This window comes from Maylandia zebra, linkage group LG17, assembly GCF_041146795.1.
Source record: "Maylandia zebra isolate NMK-2024a linkage group LG17, Mzebra_GT3a, whole genome shotgun sequence".
In the NCBI taxonomy this organism is placed as follows: domain Eukaryota; kingdom Metazoa; phylum Chordata; class Actinopteri; order Cichliformes; family Cichlidae; genus Maylandia; species Maylandia zebra.
In genome coordinates, this window is record NC_135183.1 from 15,785,238 (window position 1) to 15,810,834 (window position 25,597).

Below are 25,597 nucleotides of genomic sequence, written 5' to 3' on the forward strand. Positions count from 1 at the left end.
CACCTCAAAATTTAACGCAAAAATAATCCATGAATAAAAAGTCCGCTTGAAATTCATCCATATGGATAAAAACTAAAAAACAAAAGCATACCGTGAACAAGTATTACAGTTAAGTACTGACATCCTTTGCCATGACATTCAAAACAACGAGTTTAGCTGAAATGGAGAATTGTAAACTTTCATCACGGTTGCTATGGTGATTGTGTGTAGGCTTTTCAGGTGAAAAATGACTCAATTTTTGAATCAGGCTGACAAAATGTGGAAGAAGTGAAGCACTGTGAATACAGCTACAGATGTCTGGTTTGGAAAAGATTGTTTGGGATAAAAAAAATTACTTTGAAAATGCTGAAGGATGGATTTTAAGTTCTAATAGCTTCTAAAATGATTAAAATCACTTTATTTCTTAATGGAATTGCGATTTAGGGATTTAATAAATTACATTTGGCACTTTTTCCCTAAATATGTAATTAAGAATTTAAGATTTCTAAACGTGTAATATTATATTAAGCTTTACAAATAGTCATACAAAACTGTTGACAAGTCAAACATGCATTCATTAATGGAAATGTTTATTCTAGTAAACAGTACAGACCATATAGAGACCATAGAGATCCTCACTTTTCTAGGTAAACCTCTGTTCTCTACCCGTTGTTCCAAATGTTTTCCTCTATAATTCACTGGTTCGTTTGTTTATGCTGTTAGGACACATATACCAGACATGATACTACAGAGACCGTACACGCACTGTATGCATTTTTATAAAAACAGCGCTGAATAATTTGTCGATAGCAGAGAGAGCAACAACAACAAGAGTTAGAAAAGAAATCAAAGAAATGACGAATGACACAATGAATTCATTTTGCCTGCTTAATATTAAGCATCAGCATTCCAGCAAAGACAGAATTCAGTGGTTTCACACTACAAGAAAACATGAACCATTCTGATAAAATGAACATTAAAACAAAGAAACTGTTAAGCTGTAATTTTGACACTTATCATCAATCATAAGCTGATATTTCTTAACTGCTAACACTGTTGATATTTTAATAACATTTAGTAATTAACATTGTGTTTACTTGTTTTTCCTCAAAATAAAAAAAAGGATTTGCGATAAAAGGCTTTTGATGCTTGGAAGAAAATCAGGTCAGAAGAGTGGCTGGCTGTGGATACATAAATAATTATATTAAAAACATACACAACATATAAAAAATTAGACTTCTTTCAGACTATACATAAAACAACAATAAAAGAAACATATCTATTGCACAATGGAGGTATCTAATGACAAATACAGTATGAACAATGGTACCAGTCTGTTAACAGCAGTACACAGCAGACGGGGTGATTGCAGACACATATCATAGGCGGTCTTTTACAGAAGGACCGAGTATTGAGTGCTGCTAGTTCTTGGTGCTAATGATAATATGCATGTTGTTCCATCTCACCACATACTCTAATTTCAATTGTTTTCAGCACTGGTGCAGAACGTCAGAATCAAACCCATAGAACTGCTGTCCAACCCTACTTCTCAAGGAGTGCGTTGGCATAATCACAGGTCCCTCTGTTTCCTACATGCTGCTAGTTATACTGTGTGAAAATATCACATCCTAGCTTGTTGAAGTATATACACCGCCACAGAATGTCAGCTGTGCTATAAAGATAACGCACCTCTCTGCCCTATAATATACAGAACGAGTCCACGTTTTGCTTTCAAAATTCAGCTGAGCCATCCACATACACACTCAGTCAAAGGACACTCTCTTTAGTTCTGGGAAAAATAAACTTCTATAGCACTTAAGCCAGTGTGGGTTCCACATAGTTACAAGAAGAATAGCAAAAGCTTCAGTCCTCTAGCTGTATCTATACAGACTTCTTTCAGGCTCAGTACCACATGCAAATCTCCCACATTGTGACCTCAGTGGTATCACAGCCTATGTAGAAGTCAAACCAACCATGTCTTTGAACTGTGGCAGGAAGCCGAAAAGTCAAACTCCACCTGTGAGGGGCCAGCTCGAAGGAGACTTGAAACATGAACATTCTTGCTATGATATCACCTTAACGAAGCAGTTAGACTATTATGTCACAATCAGCAGTGACAAGTTTAGAGATGCCCCAAGCAAGAAGCTTAGATCACATTGCTTCTCAAGCTAGTATAGATGAGTTGTTAGGTGACTGCTATTGGAATACATGTTTGATCTGATGTCAATGTGCTGTAAGAATGAAAGAAATCTGGTTAACAAACAAAAGTAACACCACTAGCCACTGTGAAAAACAGGGGCAAACAATTCTGCAGTAAGGTATTGAACATACTGCACCTTTTAGATAATACACATAGCTTTTTATTCAACTTCTAGTATACCACACTATAAGCTTTTTACTCGATAGCAATTAAGTTAACTGTAACGTTTTATAATGCAGTGAGAACAAGTGTGTAGCTGACGACCTGCTGGCGCGTAGAAGCTCATGAACAGTTTTATTTAAACTGAGAAAACGGACGGACACGAGGGGGCTTCTGTTCATGGCAGAGACTTAAAAGCCAACGTGTGTTTTATGACTGAGAAGTAGATGAAAGCAGGTTTATCACATACTAAGGACACCGCTCAGTAACAGCTATAGTAAAAGAAACACTCTTGATGTGTGAACATAACAAAGAAAAGCTGAGAGAGGCAGTTTACACTTCTTACTCGCAGAATCAGGGGTGCATTATCAACCTTAACTTCACTTTTCACTCCTATTTTGGTGAATTCACATTACAAGGATTTATATAATGCTGACCCTCTGGAAAGCAGTTTCAATATGTCTGACATCTGGGAAGAAAAAGACAAACAAATATGCAATGTTGCATCATGAAAGTAACCACATTAGTACCAGCATTTTCTTTTTCAACGTGATGAGTGGAAAAGCAAGTGTAACACTTATTGGAGGTCATTCTGTCATATCACTCAGTTCAGAGCCTTTACACGCCTCCAGCTCGTATTTGGGACCATCCCATCACAGTTTTGGACTGAAATCTGACGCAACCTGAACATTTCAGTACATTTTTTTTATGTATTAAACTTCAAGTTAAGCAGAATGTACGCCAGTGTTTTCTGTTATTAGAAGGAGTTTATATTTTCATTAAATTGCAACAAATCTGAAGTGATTTCAGAATGACTGAAACATTTTTAGGTTCCATCAGATTGCATCCAGTGCAATGTTACAGTATAAAGATCACATCAGTAAGCTTTGCTTTGCACTAACAGCTCAGAAGTTAAGTTCAATGAAATCTGCTTTTATGGGACAGCAAAAGAACAAAATCCAAATAAAAAACAAAACAAAACTCTAGAAACAACGTATTTCTGTCTCCCTTAAGCATTGGTTCATAGTTCAAGTAAAGAGACAACTCCTAAAATAAACAAAGTGAGTTGTTATGGAGCATCAAACTATGTCACATAAGAATTAGCACTCTTCAACATCCAGTTTCCTGCCAGTCAGAAATCTATCTGCAACTTGTGTTTGCCGTTCTGTAGTCACCAACTAAAAACAGTGCTAAAACCATCAGTTTCTACAAAAGAATCAATAAAAAACAGACTAGTTGAAATATGAAAAATGAATTCCCTCATCTTTTATTTCATTTGCTGGATGTGGTATGATATCATATCATTGTGATCAGAGTACAGTTGTCAAGAAGAGGCATAGGCTCTGTCTATATACACCGCAGAGACGGCAAGAAAGCTCTACAGGTCAGTGCAGAGGACTCTACACGATGACCTCACTCATGATAACGGAAAACATATTTTTACAGTACGTTACTCTCACTCCAAAGAATATGTCGATATCCTGACATAGTTATTTTCATTCATTAGGTAGTTATCACATTAGAGGAAACCAATGTAATGCACGCTGCTTCCCTCAGCTTCTGTTACTTTTATGTCTTCATTTTTTTAAACTGAAATGATGAGCCAGAGGAAGGGAGCGTCTGTGATGGGTGGCAAACGTAATACTGAAAAAGAGAAACATATAAGCTACAGACTCAAGGCAGAAGAGTACCAAAGAAAAACAACCCTACTCTGAGTCTCTTCCCCCCGCTCTGTATTATTTATTTCTTCATGATAAATAAGCACAACACAAAGTAAAGTGGGTTTTCACATTATGTCACATTTAAACTGGGGACTGAAAGACAAATTCACAAGAGAAGCCATTTAAACTCAGGGACTACAGCACACACCTGAAAAGATAATATTGTCTGTGGTTCCTTGAGGCCTTTTGAATTTCAGTAGTACACAGAAGGAATATTTCATGACAATTTTAACATTACTGTTAAAATTGTTATACAGTGGAACCATTGGATAATAAGGCTCTTGGTATCCCAGATTGCCTGAATCTTTATCTGGTTAAAGTGTTTAATCTCTAAATCCTGATATTTGGAGATATAAGCTCACCTGGAGTCATGAGAAAAAATGAAGCACTGACTTTAGTCTAGCTTGAAACAAAGTGGTTAAATACAGTTTAAAAATACTGTTAATATCGATCTTTTCACTTCTTATCTCAGTCTTTGTTAGTGTAAGTGTCTGGCCTTAAAAGAATATTTAATGAGTATTAGGGCTGGTTATTGTCACTCATTTCTATAATTGATTGACTCAGAAGGTCCAGATTCGATCCCCGATTCAATTCGATTCAGTTTCGACTCAGACAGTCAGAAATATTATAGTTCTGATCATTCATTAATACATGTCCACATTTGTATATCTGTGTATAAAAAGCTGACACTTCATCAAAGGTGTGAGCATCACAGCAGATGCCTTTGTGTCAAAGTAACTGAGGATAAAACACAGAAAAGCATGAAGGAGATTTTCCTGGTCTGGCTTTTTAAAGCAGACAACCGCCTTAAAAATATTCTGCAGTTGAACAAAAACGGAAGAAAACCATGAATCTGCATATAAACATTACCTGACGCTGCTGAAGTGAAGCAGAGCAAAGTTACAGAGAAAAAAAACCAGCGCTGTACATAAAACTGTACATAATGCAGAAAACAGATTTCAGATTGGAAACTGTTCTTGAAATAGAGTGAGAGAGAGAGCCGTGCAGGAAGTGTGATTTTTATCGCAGTGGAAGCAAAACTGTAAAGTAAGAGGGAATTCACGACGATGTGTTTCACACGTGAAGCGTAGTTTTGATCTTTTTTTTGCTGCCCATCAGTGAATTTTGGTCGGAAAGTGGCAAAACCTGCGACTTCAGAATCTGTTTGCTTTCAGCAGCTGACGGCGTGTCTGTGCGCAGATCTTCGGGCGAACGATCCGCGATTTGTGTTTACGTCTTTTCGCGGAATCCGTTCAACTGCTCTCATTTGCTGTTTTGTGGTCGTTGAAGTCATTTTGTGAGCTTTAAGCTGAGATTTTGTTGTTTCTGACAAAATACTTAAAAATAATTAAAAATCGAATCAGGATTTAATGACTCAATATCGCTTTATTCAAACAAAAATCGATTTGAATCGGGGAAATCGATTTTTTAAACCCTCCCCTAATGACTATTACTGAATGAATCCAGTCCTTTCTATAAGCCTCTCTATACCAAATGGGAATTTAAACCTCATTCTATGCATTAGCACTGAATATTAACTGACATACTTACTACATCATGTAATTCTATTAACTAAATGATACAACCAATTTACAAGTCCCTTCTGAGAAGTACAGGGGCAATTTCTTTGCTGCTGATTGTTACAACAAAAGAAAAGGTCATCTGCTCTTCTATTAATGACAGCAAGGTTTGTTTCCATATGGAGAGTGTAGCTTAAAAAACAAAACAAAGAAACATGAAGTGATACAAACTGTCGTGCAGCGATTAGCTAGTCTCCCTAATCGGTAAAACAACATTACCGTGTAGCTACTATGGGGCCTGTACACTCTTTCTACCAAGCAGCTTTCTTTCCACGTCTTTATATTTCAGTTCCCCTTTTCTTCATGTCAGCACCCGTTTTTCAATGATGTTTTGCAACCCACGATTCTGTTTTATTGTTTTTTTCTGTTTGCAGGGCCATCATCCAAACTCGTCTGAAAGTTTCTTGTTCTCTTCCAATCCAATAAAGTCACTGAGTGTGGAGTTCTGTGTGAGTGTGTGCAGTAATTAGTTCAGTGATGTGTTTCATGTCTTAATATTTCAGTCAGTCACCTTTGTCTGCAGGTTAGCCTCACTATGGCTATACAAGTATTCACATGTAGTGGGACCTCCAGGTCATGCATTGGACATCTCTGCTTTACTGAGGGCAATGGCCAGTTCCAGGTCCTCCTGTTCCTGCTGTCTGAGTCTCTTCAGCCGCTCACGTTCTGCACGCTCGCTTTCACGTTTAGCCCATTCTAACTGCTGAGCCTCGTTTCCAAACTGCAAAGAGAAAGATAGAGAGAGTGCGAGAGAGAGCGTTGAGATTTGCAGTATTGTGCAAAAGTCCTGTGCAGTCTTTCATTTCTTTATATTCTGCAAACAAAATGGAAAACAGATGAAGAGATTTATTGAAATGTGGAAACTTACTACAGTATATAAGTCAAAAACAGTTTGTGCAGTTCTAACCAGCTTGAAAGTTAATATTTGGTATGAACACCTTTATTCTTCGATACAGTCTGAACTCTCTTAGGCACCTTTCTTGTCATTTCTTCAAGTAGTCTTAAAGAATAGTTCTTAAAGCTTTCAAAGCTCTCAAAGCTCTGAAATGTGGATGCCAAACTGCTCCAGACTCTGGGGAGGCCAATAAGTGGCTGACAGCATTGATTGTTTTGTGTGTGGGACAGTGTGTGTGTTAATTGTCATGGCGAAAAAAAAACTAGCTGTCGCCAATCAGTTGCTTTCCAGATGGCATTTCATTGTGGATCAAAATCTGGTGGTTTTGCAGATAGCTGTAGAAGCTCACAGCGCCTTCTCCCATACTGGCAACCACTTGACTAAAAATTTCAGATCTAGATTAATCAGTCCATCACACACCGTTGCCACTGATTTTCAGTCCATTTCTTGTGCAATTTATCATACATCATGCTTTTATCCCTGTTCTCCTCAAGGGCTCCTAGACAGGCCCCCTTCACTGAGAAGATTTTTGATGAGGCTTCAGTGAATGGATGAACTGAAGAGCCAGATGTAGCCATCGGGTCCTGTGTTTTTTTCCAATTTTTTAAGGACTTGATTTTCAGATACTATTCATCTGCTGTAGACAGTGTATAGGCCTGCCACTTCTTATATAGTTGTCTATTTGTCTAGTCTCCTCAAATTCTCTGCGCACAATGTGAAGATATGCCAAATTTTCCACTAATAGCATTTTGTTGGTGTCAAAAAGATAATTTATTTCTGTCAAACTGTGTTGTCTGATAGGCTGCTAGTAAAAATTGGAAATGAGTAAAAAAGCAGCAAATGTCCAAAGAAAAACTTTGAAAGACATTCAAGAGGGGCTGAGTAACCCAATAACTTGCTCAAGACCACTTTAAAAAGTGTTGGTCCTTGAAAGCAAAAGATATAGAAATGAGGCACGGCTCAAGACTTTTGCACAATAAATCCTTGTTTTTGAAACAATTCCTTTTCCACATAACAAGATCAGAGAAGACGTAAGCTGTGGCCAAAAGAACACAGATTTGTCCATCCACATACTTAGACATGTGTCCAGTGTTTAAGTTTGAAGAGTTTCCAACTTGAACAGTAACAAAGTCAATTATCAAACATATCAAAAATTAGAGGTAATTTAGAACCACTGTCAGATTGAAAACAGGATACTGATGGATACTGATTGGATATTGCACATTCGGTTGGTTTAGTACAGGGGTCAGCAACCTTTCACACCCAAAGAGCCATTTGGAGTCGGTTTCCACGCAAACGAAAACACTGGGAGCCGCAAATACTTTTTGACATCTAAAATGAAGATAACACTGTATATATTGTTTTTTACCTTTATGCTTTGTGTGAACAACTAAGGTGTGTTGCTTATGAAATCCTTGAAGTGCTAATGAGAAAATTACATTTTATTTATGTAATTAACACATTTTGAACTCTTAAAGAAATATAACAAAAGGAAAGACGCCCAGCTGAACTAAAATAATCCAGCAAACAAAAACTGCTTTGAGCCGCCACCCTCATATCGCCTTTGGGCTTTTGGAGCCTTGACCTGACTTTTAAAAAGTAATTGGAAAAAAAGCACTATGCTGCTAAAAGATGAAAAATAGATATTTGCAAAATTCTGCCTAAATATGTATTTTACCTGGTTAATGTGTGTGGCGGGGCGTGGTCTGCAGCGCCGCTGCAGGGGAGGCGGACGCACCTGAGCGGCACCCGCAATCACGCCTCGCCGCCTTAACGTCTGTGCTATCTATGCTGTTGTGTTGGTGTGTGTCGGGCTGTGAACTGAAAAGCTACAGCCGGCTGTATGCGTACAGCAACCGTGTGTGAAAAGTGGTCAATAAAGAGATGCTGAAAAGCATGTTCATGGAAACAGCGTCGGGTCTGCCGTGATATGTTTACAATGGAACTTCTGCTCCTGAACCTCTGCGCACAGCGTCTGCAAATCAGGGCTGTACGAAGTCACTTTCATCTTTACGCAGGACTGTAAGCTGTCATCTGTGAGGCGTCAGCGGTGTTTGTCTTTAACATTGTTCACAGTGGAGAACAGCTGTTGACATAATGTGGATCCGAAGATCCATAATTGGTCTACCTGGGGTTGAAAGTCTCGATAAATGCACGGCGTTTCGGCGGGTACACCGGCTTCCGCGAGTGTGACGCTTATTTTGAGTGATGAAAAAATAATAGAATATAATTGTATTTTTATATTTCAAAATCACAATAATCTTCCAATTTAGAACTACAAGTTAAAAAAGAACTAACATAAATAAATTACACTTCAGCTAAATACTTCTAATTTATTTTCCCAAACCACACGGAGTCGCACTATAAGGACTAAAGAGCCGCATGCGGCTCCGGAGCCGCAGGTTGCCGACCCCTGGTTTAGTAGAACTGACATGTATTAGCACTTGGATGCAGAACGATGCAAACATTTGGATGGAGGAACATCTGAACCACTCCAACCACTTAAGATTAAAACCATTTTCTGCTGAGGAGAAGCTTCTCAGTTACCATTTTCACAAACTAAGATTTTACAGAGGTACATCTTAACATCAAGTATTGAAAGCAAAATGTGCAAATTTGGTCTTTCTGGTTAAACTACAGTAAAGAAACAATAGTGAAATAAATCAAGAAGGAGAAGAAGAAATAAGTGGAACTTTAGAGGAGTAAAAATCTCAACTTTGATTTGATGATTCCAGATGAGAGAATTTTCATTGTAGTCTTGTCTAGTCAAAATAAAGTTGATTAGCCTTGAATGTTTGACCATCAGATGATCTGATATCAAGAATAAACCCAGTTGAGATGGTGTAAAACATTTTGACATGCAGATTGAAGAAAATGCATATGTGAGAAGTTTCAGGCGAGTGTGTAAATAGGTGACAAAGGAATACAAACTAGCATATGTGTCCAAACCTTTACCTAGTGATACCATTTTAAAAATCTGCTTGCAGGGTCTACAATAACCTTTAAAAGTAGCGACTCTCTGCCCTTTGTTATATGTATACAGCACTTTTCATATAATAAATTAAAAACAGTTTCTGTATTTTAGTTTAGCAACTAAAGCTCTTGCTATTACTGTACATCTGAAATCCTTGTCTTACTCTTCAACAAATATTCAACAACATTTTCAATAACACTTCCCAAATGATCATTTTATGTGAATGTAATAGTGCTTCTTACCTTGACTTTGTCAGGTCCTGTTAGAGAGTTGGATTATAGAACAGAGAAGTTAATAACCAAAAACACTAAGCTGGTTACACCACACAACAGCAAACAGACAATGTAAATGGATACTGGCCAAGTTTCTGTGCAGTCCATTTTGAAAAACTATTTTTAGCGATTTGTTAGTAATTTATTTTTAGATCAAGTGATTCTACTAGCATTCGAATACTAGACAGTTTATAAAAAATCATATAAAATCAGTAATTCTTAAACTGATAAAAGGTATTGAAGCTAAAGTAAAAAACTAAGACAGATGGACTGTGAAGAAACAGAATGCCAGTGAATCCCTTCAAGCAGGAATGTGTAACACAAAGATCTAAGCAAAGCTTAACAAGACCTCTACAAGAAAAGATGTGACATGCAGAGAGTGAGAGAAAGTAGATGACAAATCTGTATCTGAGTATTTTAAACACCATGTAAATGATGAGTTTTGGCAGATGTAACAGTCATCTACTAAAAGCAAAGTGTGCTATGCCTTTAGTAGATGACTTTTTAAAAAACTATTTTTAATTTAAGAAGGAAGTACAGGTCCTTGTGTTGGTGCTGCAGTTGCCTGATTTTGGAAAAGTGGAAATAAATGTTGTAAATCAAGTAGAACAGTCTAAAGCTAACATACTTTCATGTAAAGGTCCCCTTACCAGAGGGCTGGAATAAAAGTGTTGTCTGTAGTAGATTTAGTATAGTAGTTATACCAATATTAGATCCAAGAACCATTCAAATTTATAATGGTACATCATGGTTCAAATAATGTCTGGATGGCCAAACACCAAATACTTTACAAATTTTATATGAACTGTGATGTTTTTCAGGAGACATATGTCTTAAGTAAAGCGAAGTATTAATCTACAATTTAACGAGTAAAGCTGTGAATGTAGGTTAGGTTGCATTGACAGATCATGAGACACTGTTCTTAGCTGCAGTGTCAGGTTGAAGATAGACATGGAAGTAGATGCATGAGAATAATGAGAAAACCTAAAACAGTAACGGAAGACAAAGACATGCATTACAAGAATAAGCAGTTAATATAAAACACTTATCAAAGTAGTTTAACAAAGGCGGTAACATAGCAGCAAACATCAAGAGTGTGCAGGGCAGACAGACTCAAGAGCTGATAGTTGAGTAGTGATACTGTGGTGTCTCGTGTTCAATAGATAATTCCAACAGAAAATTTGAACTGAGTTGTCAACCAATCTGACAGAAAAGTTATTCCAGGCTTAAAATAGAATAAAAGGTGTTAGGTTATCTGGGGATTTAAAAAAATGATTTGTGTTTGTTGTTCTAGTCTCAGTGACTCAATTAATTCAGAGTAACACTCGTGATAAAAACAGATCTACCACAACTGATATAACCCATTTGCCTCTGTGAAGGTCTTGGTAAACCCTGAAAACACCTATGATATTCTTCCTGCCAAAACAAAAAACCACACAAAGTGCTGACACCCTTTCCTGCACAACATGAAATTTAGACTCTCTGCAGTGCAGTTCTGCAAGCCTTACAGTGTCAATACCAAACTGTAATTTCTAAAGCCAGTTTATATAGTGCCATGGCAGAGGGTGGGGTAAATTTAAAGGCTTTGATTATTTGGTACAGTTAAAGTGGGCTTTTGAGATACTTAGATACAGACATAAATAGCTGTTCTGTAATTACACTTTAGTTCTTTTAATTAGAATTTAGATCTTTTCCAACAAAAATGAGGGCTATTAAGGATTCCTTTGATGGCTTCCAACAGTGGCAAACAAAGGTTTATAAGGAAAAACTCAGTTTTGAAAAACCGCAAATATTTTGGGATTTAGCAAGTCTTGTGTCTAGACTCTTCTGGACTCAGACCACAATAAGCCTGGCTTTACAAGATACAGGAGCCATCAAGCTGAAGGAGGAGTCCTATTGGGCTTGGATAGCATGTGGAACTCCGGTGACAGCTGCAACCCGGGCAGGAAAAACTTTGGTATGGGACAAGTTCAGTTGACCTGATGACACGCCTCTACAACACTGCTTGGTGATCCGAGGCAGTAACTCTGGATTAGCAGACTGGGGTGGTGGTTCCAATTTTTCAGAAGGGTAAGCGCAGGGTGTGTTCCAACTACAAAGGGATCACAATGCTCAACCTTCCAGGTAAGGTCTATGGCGGAGTAGTGGAAGGGAAAGTTCATTCGTTAGTCTCTTTATCATCTCAGGGATATTTGCGTTTGTGAGTTTGGCCCAAGTCTGCATGTGTTTTGTGAACCGGGGTTAAGGTCAGCTCTTCGTGGTGAAGAGAGAGCTGATGAAAGTGAAACTCTCAATTTAGCTCTCTATGTCCCTTTTCTAACCTGTGGTCATAAGTGATGATACATGCGGCAGAAATAATCTTTTCCGAAAGGTTGTTGGCCTCTCCCTTAGAGAGAGAGGGTAAGAAGTTCAGTCATTCCAGTGGAGCTCAGAATTCAGTGTGCTCACAATGAATAAGTTACCCTAACTTAGCTTTCTTAAAGGTTAAGAAGTGCTCACCCACCCCTACCCATGTTAACTACATTCTACAGTAGTACCATAGAAAGCATTTTGACTAGCTGCATCTCTGTGTGGTGTAGAGGCTGGAGAACTGCGAGTGGAGTGGTGAGGAAAGTGGAGAAAATCATCACAGCTGTCAGCCCTATTTGATCACTGTTCGAATACATATTATGGCAAGAACCATTCAGCTAAGTAAAAAGAAACAAGAGTCCATAATTACTTCAAGAACTGAAGGTCAGTCAGTCGGGAAAATTGGTAAATTGCTGGTGACACTCTTGGGGGTTATTCAAAACTGAAGCCACATTGAACCAGCATGGCTACCACAGCATCCTGCAGCAACATGCCATCCCAACCAGTTTGCGTTTAGTTGGACCGTCATTTATTTTTCAACAGGACAATGACCCAAAAACACACCTCCAGGCTGTCTTAGGTCTATTTGACCAAGAAGGAGCATGATGGAGTGCTGCACCAGATAGCCTGGCCTCCACAGTGTGCTTGATACAACACATCTCATTCACACATACATTCATACAAAGACGTTTGTCTGAGACTTGCTTTCTAGCATTTATACTCCGATGAACGCATCAGGAGCAACTTGGGATGCAATATCTTTCCCAAGGACACTCTGGGGTGTGGACTGGACCACCACCAACCTTCTGATTAGCAAATGACCTGCTGAGCCACACAACCAAATCAAAATGTAATGCTACCACCAGTCTGATTGTCAGAATACAATAAATTCTAACGGGCTGCCCAAAGAGCAATCAGACGAACTGGCTTCTGAAGGTTGCAAGAAATATCGGGCGCATTGTGAAATATATAAGATGGGTATCCATCCATCCATCCATCCATCCATCCATCCATAGTATATATATTAATAGTTTAATCATTCCATTGTTTAATTTAAAAACATGACTTTTTACCCTCTTATTCTAGTGTACCTCCCTTTAAGTACTTGTAAGTAAATATTATTAAATTCTATTTAATTACAGGGAAACTTCACCATTAGTCACAGTTCATATTATATAGTGTTATCACAGCTTTAACTTTCAGCAGCAAGAACACTTCTTTTATTATCTGTTGGTACAACTATTAATTACAATATTCGGGAAAAAATTTTCACCATGAGTGGCAGCAATTTATATGTGTGCATACTGTACTATATGAATGTGGTAACAGTGTAAAGACAGCATGCTCTTAAGATTTTCAGCTACAATTTGGGAGCTGTGAGGTGGTTAAAGAGTCTGTGCATTTATGAGAGAACTGTAATTCCTGTCATACGAAGAATAACAATGGATGACAGAGGACAATGCTAAGGTCATTTTGATGCTTACATTAAGCCTGTAAGGCATATAGATATAACTTTTACGGAGGTATAACTTGTGGATGTTTTTTTAAAGCTGTGAGATGTAAGTAACTATAGTAATATAGTTAATAATAGATCTGACGAATAATAATAAGAGTGCCAGATGAAAGAGGATAATGCTGGCTTTGTTTATTTATGTATTTGCTTTAGAAATCTTCTCTCTATATGTATAACATATGTTATACATATAGAGAGAAGATTTCTGCATGAAAGAGAAATTCATTTCTTTATTTCATTTTGAATGTCCATAGTGTCAACATCATTTACAGCTCCTGATAAGCAGCTCTAAATTTTGTTACCAGCTTTTTTTGTACACCTAACACACTGTCAGTCATCAAAGCTATAAAGTCCATCCATATGAAGAATGAAACATGGGGTGAAAGGCTATGTGGGTGTTGTTCATATGGTGAACGAACAACAGCTGTGCTGAATTGCTTTAAAGCTGCTGTTTAAATGGTCCTGAGAAACATACGACACAGTGACAACCATACACACCCAAAGGATGACGGGTTTTTGTCTCATTGGGATTCTAAATTACTGTACACTCTGCTAAGTCTTGTGCTTCAACAGCACTTTTGGCACTCATCAGTCTTCATCAGGATCCTTCCATTGCAGTAAAATGAAACCTTGTAATTGTGGTAGTGTGGCTCTTTGCACTGAGCTGTGACACCTGTTGTGCACACTGACAGTTAAACAGTATCACTCATCTCAACTTACAGAATTGAAGTCTGTAAAACCCAAAGTAGAGCCTTTAGTGGGTTTACTTGATGCTGAGGATGAGACAAAAGGGTCTTTGCCGCTGAATGGGTCTCCCAGGCCCTTTTTACTCTGAAAAGGGTCAATGACCTCGCCACTGAACGGTTTGAAAGGATCACAGGGTTTGGAAGAGTCAGATGAACCAGTCATGTTCACTGGTGTGGTCTTACCTGAAGACATAAAAGAATAAAGGAGGTAAATATCATAAAGAGAAGAGTTTTCCTTTCCAGGTTATTTCACCATCAACATCAAGTTTTAGTTTTGATTTTAAACCACAACAAAAGCTTGCTGACGAAAAACTGATACAAGCAACAGGATCATAGCACTGATATAACTTTGTCATGCGATAAAAATTTGAAGAACTACAAGAAAGTATCATTTAGACAAGCATTTACCTAAGGACTATTAAAAAGATGTCAAAGTGAAAGATAAATTAACTAGGTATACAGGTTGAGTGAAACCTGAGAGATGTCATGACTCATAAAAATGGCCAAGGTCAGATCACAAACAACTATGCTGACAACAAAAGATCTGATTTTGTGTGCTTTTCATAAAACCATGCATATTCAGAATCAGAATCAGAATCAGAATACTTTATTGATCCCTGGGGGAAATTATTTTTTGTTACAGTGCTCCATTTTAAACCAACATTAAGACAAGACAGACAATACACTAACTAAGAATAGTACAATATATACATATATATACATACATACATAAGTCACTCATAAATAAATAGTTGGAAAAGAAACATGTGTGTATTAAGAGCTGGTTCACATAGTTCTTCTCATGACCTGCTTAACCTCCAGTGTCACCTCAAAGTTACCTGCCAGCTTTGAAAGCCACACAAGTTTCACATCCACACACAGCACACTATACAATTCAAATCAGGTCCCAGTGCAAACCGTTAACAGTACTACATTCTCAAGAGAACGGAAACACATGAAAACAGCTGTCATAGGAAAAAACACAAGCAAAGGACCACACCCAGTAGACAAAAACCAAAAGTAGTGACCTATAACCCACAAAACGATTTTCAACGGTTTCCTAGTAAATCACTTGGTTTGCTTTCTACCCATGTTACCCAATGCTGGTTCCCCAATTTACCACCTAGATGAACAGACCAGTGCCCATGTTCAGAGAGTATGCATAATCAAAGCTGTTAAACTATACATTTAAGACTAGGGATGATTAGTTTCTTGTTAACTTAGCTCTGTAAAACATCATAATAATGACGCCGGGAGAGTAATTAAAAACATTCTCACACACATTTTTACTTGAAAACAGAAAGCAATTCTTTTTATTGAAATTATTCCATATTTAATTATGTTAACTTACTAGTTGTTTCACTTCTACAGAAATCATTCAGACTAAATATATCTGTTTTCTTAACTTTAAATTCGTTGCATACTAGGATCCTTGCACTGACTATTCAGTATAACTTTTGACTTCCAGAATAAAAAATGCACTGTTGTCCACGAGGACTAAACTATCCAACACTTAACACGATCTTCATTTAAAATGGCAGTTAATCAGTCTCAATAACGCAGTAATGCTAAACCACATGAGCAACCACAAAAACAAACAAAAATGCTAGTAGCAGCAAGGAGTGGAACTTGGGGTGGACAGGGGATCCTGGGAACATTAAGACTTCGTTAACTTGCTGTGGAGGTGCTAAACCACATGCATCACACAACACACACATATACCTTTAGTCCCATTACCCAGATAACCCCTGAGCAGTTATCTGGGTAATGGTGAGTTCATTTCACACTAAACACTGAGCAAAAGTGCACGCCTGGCGATCAGTTATTCCTCTTTCGATAAACTGCATACATGGACGCACACGCACACACACACTTGAGAAACCACAATTATGAGCTCCACCCTGTTTTAAAATATTTTGCTACACTTTTCACATCTAATTTCAATGTTTACCAGAAGATTGTACATGCAACATGCAGCATTTAATGAACCAAAAACAATATTTTGTATTTCACACAAATCTGCCCTCGGTTATATAGTTTACACTTCATTAAGCAATGAAAATAACAGAGAATAAACAGGTGTGAAGACGGGTTAGGTTTAGGATAAGGTAGAAAACGTAAAGACCATTAATTAAATATTTAAAGATATTGTTTAAGAAGTTCATAATATTAATTAATATTGTTAACTTCTTAAATTGCAAAAGAGTTTTGATGCTTTGCCACTGCACACAGCTTGCAGTCTAAAGAATGCCCTTCTCTGAACAACTCACCCACACATAAATACTCGCGTACAAACACATCAAGGAAAGAGAGAGGAAGTATGTCAGGGTGTGTCTGCAAACAACAGGCCAACCAAACCACACATCATGTCTCTTACGACATCACCTTCACATGTTCATGCACACAAACAACACAGCATTTGTAAGCAAGGATGAAATCTACACAAAAACCCAAGACAGTAGATTAAGGTGTCAAAGATAAGAAATGAATCAATAAATGCATTTTTTTCATGAATACTGGAGGTTGTTTTGTTTTTTTTAATCTTTTTAGCTTCATGTATTGTTTATTTACTATCTGCCATTCCTTATAATAAATAGCCCTAACTGATGTTTCTGTATTAAACTGTGTTACCATTTCATATTATATAAACACAATTCATTAGATTTCATTTTATTTTTAATAGTTTAAGCTACTCTTTCTAAATGGCTTTATCAGTGTCACTGCCTGATCCATATTGGAAACTGAATTTCTTGTGTCTCTCATTTGAAAGCGATATTTTTCTTTAAATTTTCCTCTCAAAAGCAATGTTATATGGAACCGTAGGCTAAATTGTACTTGTTTTTTGTAAAGACGTCATCTTTGATTTTAAGGAGGATTGTTTTTATTCCAGGTAATTTCTTCACTGTCTTTTTATGTGTGAAAGAAAGCACGATTTGAAATCATGCCTGATGTTGATAACTAGACAAACGGATGGATAAAATGTGTTTAGTGTGGCTTTAAAAATACAATGCTTGTAAAGTTATGGAGAGCTGTAATTACGGGCATGGCAGTGATGCGGAAATCACACTTAGTAAAACCCCAAATTTATGCTGGTTTGAGATATAGGAGCTAAAGTCCCACTTCCTTTTTGGTGTTCAGCCTCACTCACCACAGTAGATTCTCACAGACATTTTTGTTAGTCTTCACTAAAAGATTCAAATTCTGCCCAGGTGTTCTTTACCAAACGAAAACAGTTCAGGTCAAACACCTACAAATAATAGTATTAACAGTATTCTTGTATAATTCTGGCACCTTTCTAGGCCACCTCAAAAGCCTACACAGTGTGACACTCACCACTGGGTGGTTTGGGTCTGGGGGGAACACTTTTCTTTGGAGGCAGAGCCGGCATGTCATTCTTCCTGCTGAATGGGTCATCCACAAACACTGGCTGGAAAAAATTTGAGAAAAGGAATGTGTCATTTTGAAACAGAATCATCATGCTGAAAAAGAAATACAGGCCATTAGAGTTCTGAGTCTTTACTTCTTAAATATGATTAACAACAGCATCACATGAACACCATCTAGAATTGGAGATTATCTATCGGAATTTCAGGAGTGGGACCACGTCTCCAAACACGCTCCTTCTGGTTGTCAACTATATAGGTTCCCCCAGTTCTGCAAGCTGTTCATTCTCGTTTACGTGCCCCACCCTCCCTCCTTGTTCTCAATTCTTTAACTTCTTCACTCCTATTTAGCACACGGGGATCTGCCAGGCCCGGGAGCCGTCGCCAGTCCCCTTCGATGCCTTCCCCAAACCGCAGCTCAATTCATGTCATGCATACCTACTAAAACGCTGTCAAACCTAAAATGAGGAAGTGGGCCCAGCAAGTGAAATACAGTGGGGCAAAAAAGTATTTAGTCAGCCACCGATTGTGCAAGTTCCCCCACTTAAAATGATGACAGAGGTCAGTAATTTGCACCAGAGGTACACTTCAACTGTGAGAGACAGAATGTGAAAAAAAAATAATCCATGAATTCACATGGTAGGATTTGTAAAGAATTTATTCGTAAATCAGGGTGGAAAATAAGTATTTGGTCACCTCAAACAAGGAAAATCTCTGGCTCTCACAGACCTGTAACGTCTTCTGTAAGAAGCTTTTCTGTCCCCCACTCGTTACCTGTATGAATGGCACCTGTTTGAACTCATCATCTGTATAAAAGACACCTGTCCACAGCCTCAAACAGTCAGACTCCAAACTCCGCCATGGCCAAGACCAAAGAGCTTTCGAAGGACACCAGGAAAAGTATTGTAGACCTGCACCAGACTGGGAAGAGTGAATCTACAATAGGCAAGCAGCTTGGTGTGAAAAAATCAACTGTGGGAGCAATCATCAGAAAATGGAAGACATACAAGACCACTGATAATCTCCCTCGATCTGGGGCTCCACGCAAGATCTCATCCCGTGGGGTCAAAATGATCATGAGAACGGTGAGCAAAGATCCCAGAACCACACGGGGGGACCTGGTGAATGACCTGCAGAGAGCTGGGACCAAAGTAACAAAGGTCACCATCAGTAACACACTACAACGGCAGGGAATCAAATCCCGCAGTGCCAGACGTGTTCCGCTGCTGAAGCCAGTGCATGTCCAGGCCCGTCTGAAGTTTGCCAGAGAGCACATGGATGATACAGCAGAGGATTGGGAGAATGTCATGTGGTCAGATGAAACCAAAGTAGAACTTTTTGGTATAAACTCAACTCGTCGTGTTTGGAGGAAGAAGAATACTGAGTTGCATCCCAAGAACACCATACCTACTGTGAAGCATGGGGGTGGAAACATCATGCTATGGGGCTGTTTTTCTGCCAAGGGGACAGGACGACTGATCCGTGTTAAGGACAGAATGAATGGGGCCATGTATCGTGAGATTTTGAGCCAAAACCTCCTTCCATCAGCGAGAACTCTGAAGATGAAACGAGGCTGGGTCTTCCAACATGACAATGATCCAAAACACACCGCCCGGGCAACAAAGGAGTGGCTCCGTAAGAAGCATTTGAAAGTCCTGGAGTGGCCTAGCCAGTCCCCAGACCTCAACCCCATAGAAAGTCCGTTTTGCTCGGCGACAGCCCCAAAACATCACTGCTCTCGAGAAGATCTGCATGGAGGAATGGGCCAAAATACCAGCTACTGTGTGTGCAAACCTGGTAAAGACCTATAGTAAACGTTTGACCTCTGTTATTGCCAACAAAGGTTATGTTACAAAGTATTGAGTTGTATTTTTGTTATTGACCAAATACTTATTTTCCACCCTGATTTACGAATAAATTCTTTACAAATCCTACCATGTGAATTCATGGATTTTTTTTTCACATTCTGTCTCTCACAGTTGAAGTGTACCTCTGGTGCAAATTACTGACCTCTGTCATCATTTTAGGTGGGGGAACTTGCACAATCGGTGGCTGACTAAATACTTTTTTGCCCCACTGTACATTACTGTGCAAAGGCTTGAACCAACGCTGATGAGGCTTCAGCAATGGGTCAACTGAAGGGCCAGATGCATTTCTCAGGCCTCGTGACACGTATTTGTTAGTTTTCTTCGTATTTCCTAAGGACGTGAGTTTCAGATACTGGTCAGCTTCCTACCAGTATTGGGTTTTTTTGACCAGCCACTTGTTTTTGTCCTCCACTTTTCCAGTTCCCTAAAGCCAAGGTATGGCAAGTTTTATATAAGTAAAACTGTTGAATCGTTGGGATTCGTGAAATTAGGCTAAAGAAATTGGAACAAATGGTGTGTTTTTGTGACAGGCTGCTAATAACCTGCTGACAAAAACATTTCCAAGTGTTATGTGTTGAGTTAGGTCAGTGTTATGTGGCTTAACACATAACACAGACCTACAGAGGAAACACTCCTCTGAAATTCATCAGGTACAAGACTGAAACTCGACTGAAAATAAGGGGAAAACTAAAAAAAAGAAAAAGAAATAGTTTAAGGCTTCAAAAAGCCTGGAAAACTATTGTTAAAACCACTTAAAGAGATCAAACAAAGTCTGGAAGAAAATATAAAGGAATCAGCGATAGCTAATTTAAATTCAATTTCAAATCAGTTTTATTCATATAAGGTGCTTTATATTGTAAAGACCCTACAATAATATAAAAAACAGAGAAAACCACAATAATCATATGATTATTATGATATGTTATTGTATGTATGCCTTCTGATGATACTGCCTAAGGGAAGCATGTGTAATGTAAATGTAATGGAAACTGTGGAATAACTAACCTTAGTGTGTAAACAAACATAAACAAACTGAAGTCTATATTAGAGTCTCAATATCAATGGTACTGAAAGTAGCTGTACATAATGATACGTCTGTGGGTTAAAAAATGCTTGGCTCAACAGAGTTCTGACCTTCTGTCAGCCTGGCTGCAGTGCTGAAGGAAAACTTTGTTGTTTTCTTCGATCAGTGATGAATTGTAAGTTCAAGCTTTACAGAGGGCTTTTTTATTGTCTGAAACAGAACAAGACTTGTTCTAAATCAGATAAAAAGTCTGAGAAATCAGTTGATGATAGATAAAAAATAAAACTGGCTGTTGAGTTTTCCGAATAAAGTGGACAAGGAAAAGCATCAGGCTTTCAAATAAATTATTCTAGTAGTGTGCTTTGGATGAACAAACACCACTGTGCATTGTAATAGGAATGGAGAGAGCCAACACCCATAAGGGAAGCACAGTACTGTTTAATTTATAAAAAGTTTACAAAAGCTATCACTAAAAAATTTTAAAAAAAAACCTGGCAGCTGCCGGTTCTACCCCCTCAGCCTCCTAGTAGACACACTTATGGTATCAATTTAAAAATCCTAAGCTACTTGAGTAATCACATTCACAAGATTGACAGAAAACTTGAAAAATGTTCACTTTTACCATTACAATACAGCATTATTGTAATGGTTTAATTGATTGATTTAATTTTGTCAATATGTTTTCTTTCAGAGCCCATGTAATGAGTGGGATCTGGATATATTTGGTAGAGGGTTTATTTTCAAGATCAGGTTCACCTCCCATACCTTCTGGTAGTCTGGAAGCCAGGTGGCCCTTCCTTCAAAAGGGTCTCTGGACTTCGACATGTGGCTGAAGTCTGCAAATCCAACAGAAGTGTTACTGCTGTTGAATGAACTGCTGCCAAACGGGTCCAGTGTGCCAAAGAGGTCTGAAAATGACACAGTTACACTGAATTTATATCAACAATCTCAATGTACCTGGAAGTATTAGGTAGGGCTGGGATCACATATTTCCAGATTTTCTATATCTGCCAGGATACCGTTCACACTGTTATAAAATTTTATTGATGCTCCACATTCCCAGTTTACATTAACTACCTTAACCTTTTTTCAAAGCCATCATCAGGTTAAATTGCTTTGTTAAGATGAATAGATTTAGAATGAAGAAATCATGCTGTGTTGCAGTCTAGATTTTCAGGTTTAATTAAAAGGGTTTAACAGAAATATGTTTCCCAGTCACCTGCCTCCTAGATCAATCTGATTTGTTGTCAGTATGTTGTTGATAGTACATATCAACAGGAATTTTCAAAAATATGAATATAAAAGGTTTATCTGAAAATGTAAACGCTAAAGAAACTCAAGTCTGCACAGCACCAGAAAAGCTTTCAACTTTCTGATAAAATAGAAAGATAGAAGTAATAGAGAAGGAATAGAAGGGCATACAAAACCAGGCAGTCATATCATAGGTAGACTGTAAGTGGAATTAGACACTAGTCTTTACTCATAATGTGAAAAAGCAGGATGAATTCTGAAATTTGCGTGAAAAGGGAAAGACCATCTCTGAATCGAGGAGGGGGCCTAAGGGTACATCTGTCACCATCTTACAATGCTGTGATTGAAGCCATTCCCTAACTCTGCCAATGGTACAGAGAGTACCATTGATCAGTGGGATTAAATCTGAGTTATTAAGTGGACTTGGAGCATTGGGTAAGCAACATGACACATCTTCTGTACAACCTGGGTTTTAATAGGCAAATTAACATGGTGCTCTTCAGCTAAGTAAATAAGTGTGGTGAGAGGCTCAATTTGCTTCAATCACTGTGACAGTCAACTTGACCCATAGAACAAGCATGTTTGTATAGACTACACTCATATCTCAGCAGAGAACACACAGTTTACTGAAACAGGTCCAATGGATTCATAAAGGTTTGTTAAAACATGTTTGTGTCAAAAACAAACACTAAACTGAAAAAAATTCCAAAATTGACTCCAAGCTAAACTCAAAATAGAGCTTAGGTCTGCTGTACAATGGTGTATCTGGCCAAAACTGTCCTTTTTGGATATTATACAGCACAGAGAATAACAAGTTCTTTTATTCTGTGGTTACAAAAACTACACGATGTCCAAAGCTATTGAGGAGGAAGTATTAAATCATACCTGATCCTTTAGGTTTTTGATGGCTTGAAGAAAATGGGTCACTGCTTGTGAAGGTAGTAGGTTGCTGCATAAAACAGAAATGAGAGAAATATATACAAAAGAATACAACGTTAATTGAAAATGTATTCTAACTACAATGTTTATTGAGGGGGTTTTCCATGTACTTATTAATGCATTAATTATTATTGGTCTTTTTGTTTGTTTATAATGCTGGAGTAAACTCTACAGTGGGTGCAACTGAACCAGAAATCTCCGAGGTTCTTATGGAAACCTTCAATCTAAATGAAAATATAAATTAATATAAATTGACTGTTGTTTGTATTGACGATTGTAAAAACTGAGATCTAACGCTAAAATAGAAACAGAGGGAGCAAACTAAACATTCTGATCCCTTCTTGGGATAACCAGATATACATTACAAATCCACCTTTGAATCTCAACAAGTACCTTGGAGGGTAAAGTGGCACTTTTACTGAAAGGGTCTGGACTGGAGAAGGGATCCATCTTTGTGGTTTTCTTGAAGAAGTCTTCTGATGAAGCCTTGAATGGATCTGTCTCTTTGAAGGGGTCTCCTCCAAATGGATCTACAGCAGAAATGAACTTGAGCTACTTAAACTCTGTTTCTTAAAACTTTCATTGACCAGAGACATATGCATGTGGTACAACATATACAGTTTTGTCCTGCTGAAACATGCACAATCTGCAGTGCTCAGACAGAAGAGTTGAGGGGCCAGCTTCACTGTGGCTGTCGGATGGGTACACCAGGGACATTTCCGTGGTGAATTAACTATGGCAGCTTCCATTCGCACCATCCAGCTCCAGATACAGTGCAGAGCCAGGCACAGTGATGTGTGTAGCCACTTGTGGGAACGTGGTTTTTGACTGTCATGGCAGCCTGTAGCTTCTCTGCTGCACAGTGAAGCTCGGGAAAAAAGCGAGTCCCGTTGTATTGGCCAGCTACCGCAGTGCATGCATGCGGATTCCCTACAACCCAACCAGAATTCTGCCTCCCTCAGATTTCTTTCTTTCTTTCTTCCTTTCTTTTGTTCTTTCTTTATTTCAATCAATCCATCATTCCCAGCCACCACAATGGGCAAGACCAATGAGCTGCCAAAGGATGATAGGGACAAGACTGAAGACTTGGTAAACAAGACCATCAGCAAGAAGTTTGAAGAGAAGGGGAAAGCTGTTGATGTGGTTATTTGGAAACGAACGAAACATAAGATTATCATCAATTGCCCTCAGTCTGGAGCTTTGTGCAATATGTTGCCTCATGGTGTGAGGATGATCATTTGACAGGTATTGGATCAGCCCAAAACTGCATGGGAGGAGCTTCTTAATGATCTGAAGGCAACTGGGACCTCAGTCTCCAAAAAACACCTCTGGTAAGACACTACAATGTAATGGATTGAAGTCTTGCTGACTATGACCCCTAGAACACCATCCCCATGGAGTTGGAAACATGCCTTGGGGTTGTTTCTGTCCTAAGGGTACAGGACTTGACCACATTAAGGGGCCAGTGGACAAGGTCCTGTATCCCCTTTCCTCAGACGGAACACTGCAGATGGGTCTTCCAACATTATGCAACTAGCCAGTCTCCAGACCTCTAGCATCTATCTGTGGAGGGAGCTAAAACTTTGAGTTGCCAAGCTGCAGTCAAGAAACCGCAAGGATTTAGAGAGTAGTACGTCATGTTTTGCTTTGGGATACTTACTTCATTCAATGACTCATACAAAAAAAATTTATAACTTTTGTGTAATGTTTTTTTCCTGGAGTATTGCCTGATATTCTAAGTGTCAATAGTAGCAAGTTCTTTAATATTTATATGCATATTTATATTAATACCTCTGTTTCTATACTCATTTTATATGAGTGCTTGATGTTTGCTGCTATCACGACTCAATTTCCCTCTGGGATTAATAAAGCCTCTCTGATTCTGAACAAAGATTAGAGAGTGTTCATTCTTTTGCAAGTGTGAAAGTTACAAATTGACCAGGGGCTCAAATATGTTTTTTAACCCACTGTATGGCTAAGTCTAGCCAAGTGTAAACAAAAGCATCAGCAGATAGGCATCATAAAAACATCAAACCAAAGCATGGACCAAAAGGTCAAAACAAACACAGTAAGTATTCCAAGAAGTACTTGGAAAGAGCTCTGAGTAAGTAAATATAATCAATGAGTTGGGAGGTTGTTTTGGGATTTTTTTTTTTTTTTATTGAGGTAGTCTCTCTATGTTTAAAAACCTATAAGAAATGCAAACGGCTTACAAAAAAGTGCTTCTATGAGGGTTGTGGTGGGAATGTAATTTGTGTTTCTGCCGGTCCATGTAGTGGGAATGTACTCAAGCTGAGTAGAAAAGTGTCTACTCAAAGGTACAGCCCATTTAATATTTCAGTAAAAAATACACACTTGTGGTTGTAAAAACAACCCCCCCAAAAAATATGCTACATGATAGATTTGTAAGGTACATTCCATGCGAATTATTGTAATTCATTTAAGGAAAAAACATGCATGCATTCTAGTAAATGCTAAACCTGTTCAATGTAGTGTGCACAACAGTTTTAGTGCAACATTTTAAGTGATGAAATATTGCAGTTTATTTTCTGCCCCAAGATTAAATTACCTCTCAAAAAAGAAAAATTATTAACCTTTCTTCCCTGAAGTAAATACCTGTGGGTACTGGAGGCTGCTTTGCAAAAGGATCATTCTGAAAAGGGTCGCCTACAGGAGAGGAATCAAGCAAAGAGGGAAAGGCAGGAAGAAGACAAAAGACAGTCATAAATTAACTCAAGCTGGAA

At 38.3% G+C, this 25,597-nt stretch overlaps 1 protein-coding gene across 3 annotated transcripts in view; it reads right to left on the bottom strand.

The window, feature by feature from the left end:
* Positions 1-548: 548 nt before the first annotated feature.
* The window catches only part of eps15l1a (epidermal growth factor receptor pathway substrate 15-like 1a), a 57,250-nt gene continuing 32,201 nt past the window's right edge, over positions 549-25,597 (bottom strand). The window contains exons 21-28 of one of the 3 annotated variants that reach the window (XM_076875563.1): positions 25,470-25,520; positions 23,247-23,383; positions 22,800-22,863; positions 21,429-21,571; positions 17,722-17,815; positions 14,410-14,571; positions 9,751-9,767; positions 549-6,360 (exon numbers count right to left, since the gene is read on the bottom strand). In XM_076875563.1, the coding sequence (XP_076731678.1) occupies positions 6,214-6,360; positions 9,751-9,767; positions 14,410-14,571; positions 17,722-17,815; positions 21,429-21,571; positions 22,800-22,863; positions 23,247-23,383; positions 25,470-25,520 (815 nt within the window). In that variant the 3' untranslated portion in view covers positions 549-6,213. Of the gene's footprint in view, positions 6,361-9,750; positions 9,768-14,362; positions 14,572-17,721; positions 17,816-21,428; positions 21,572-22,799; positions 22,864-23,246; positions 23,384-25,469; positions 25,521-25,597 lie in introns of all 3 variants that reach the window. The other 2 variants (XM_076875564.1, XM_012924162.2) reach the window with 2 other exon arrangements.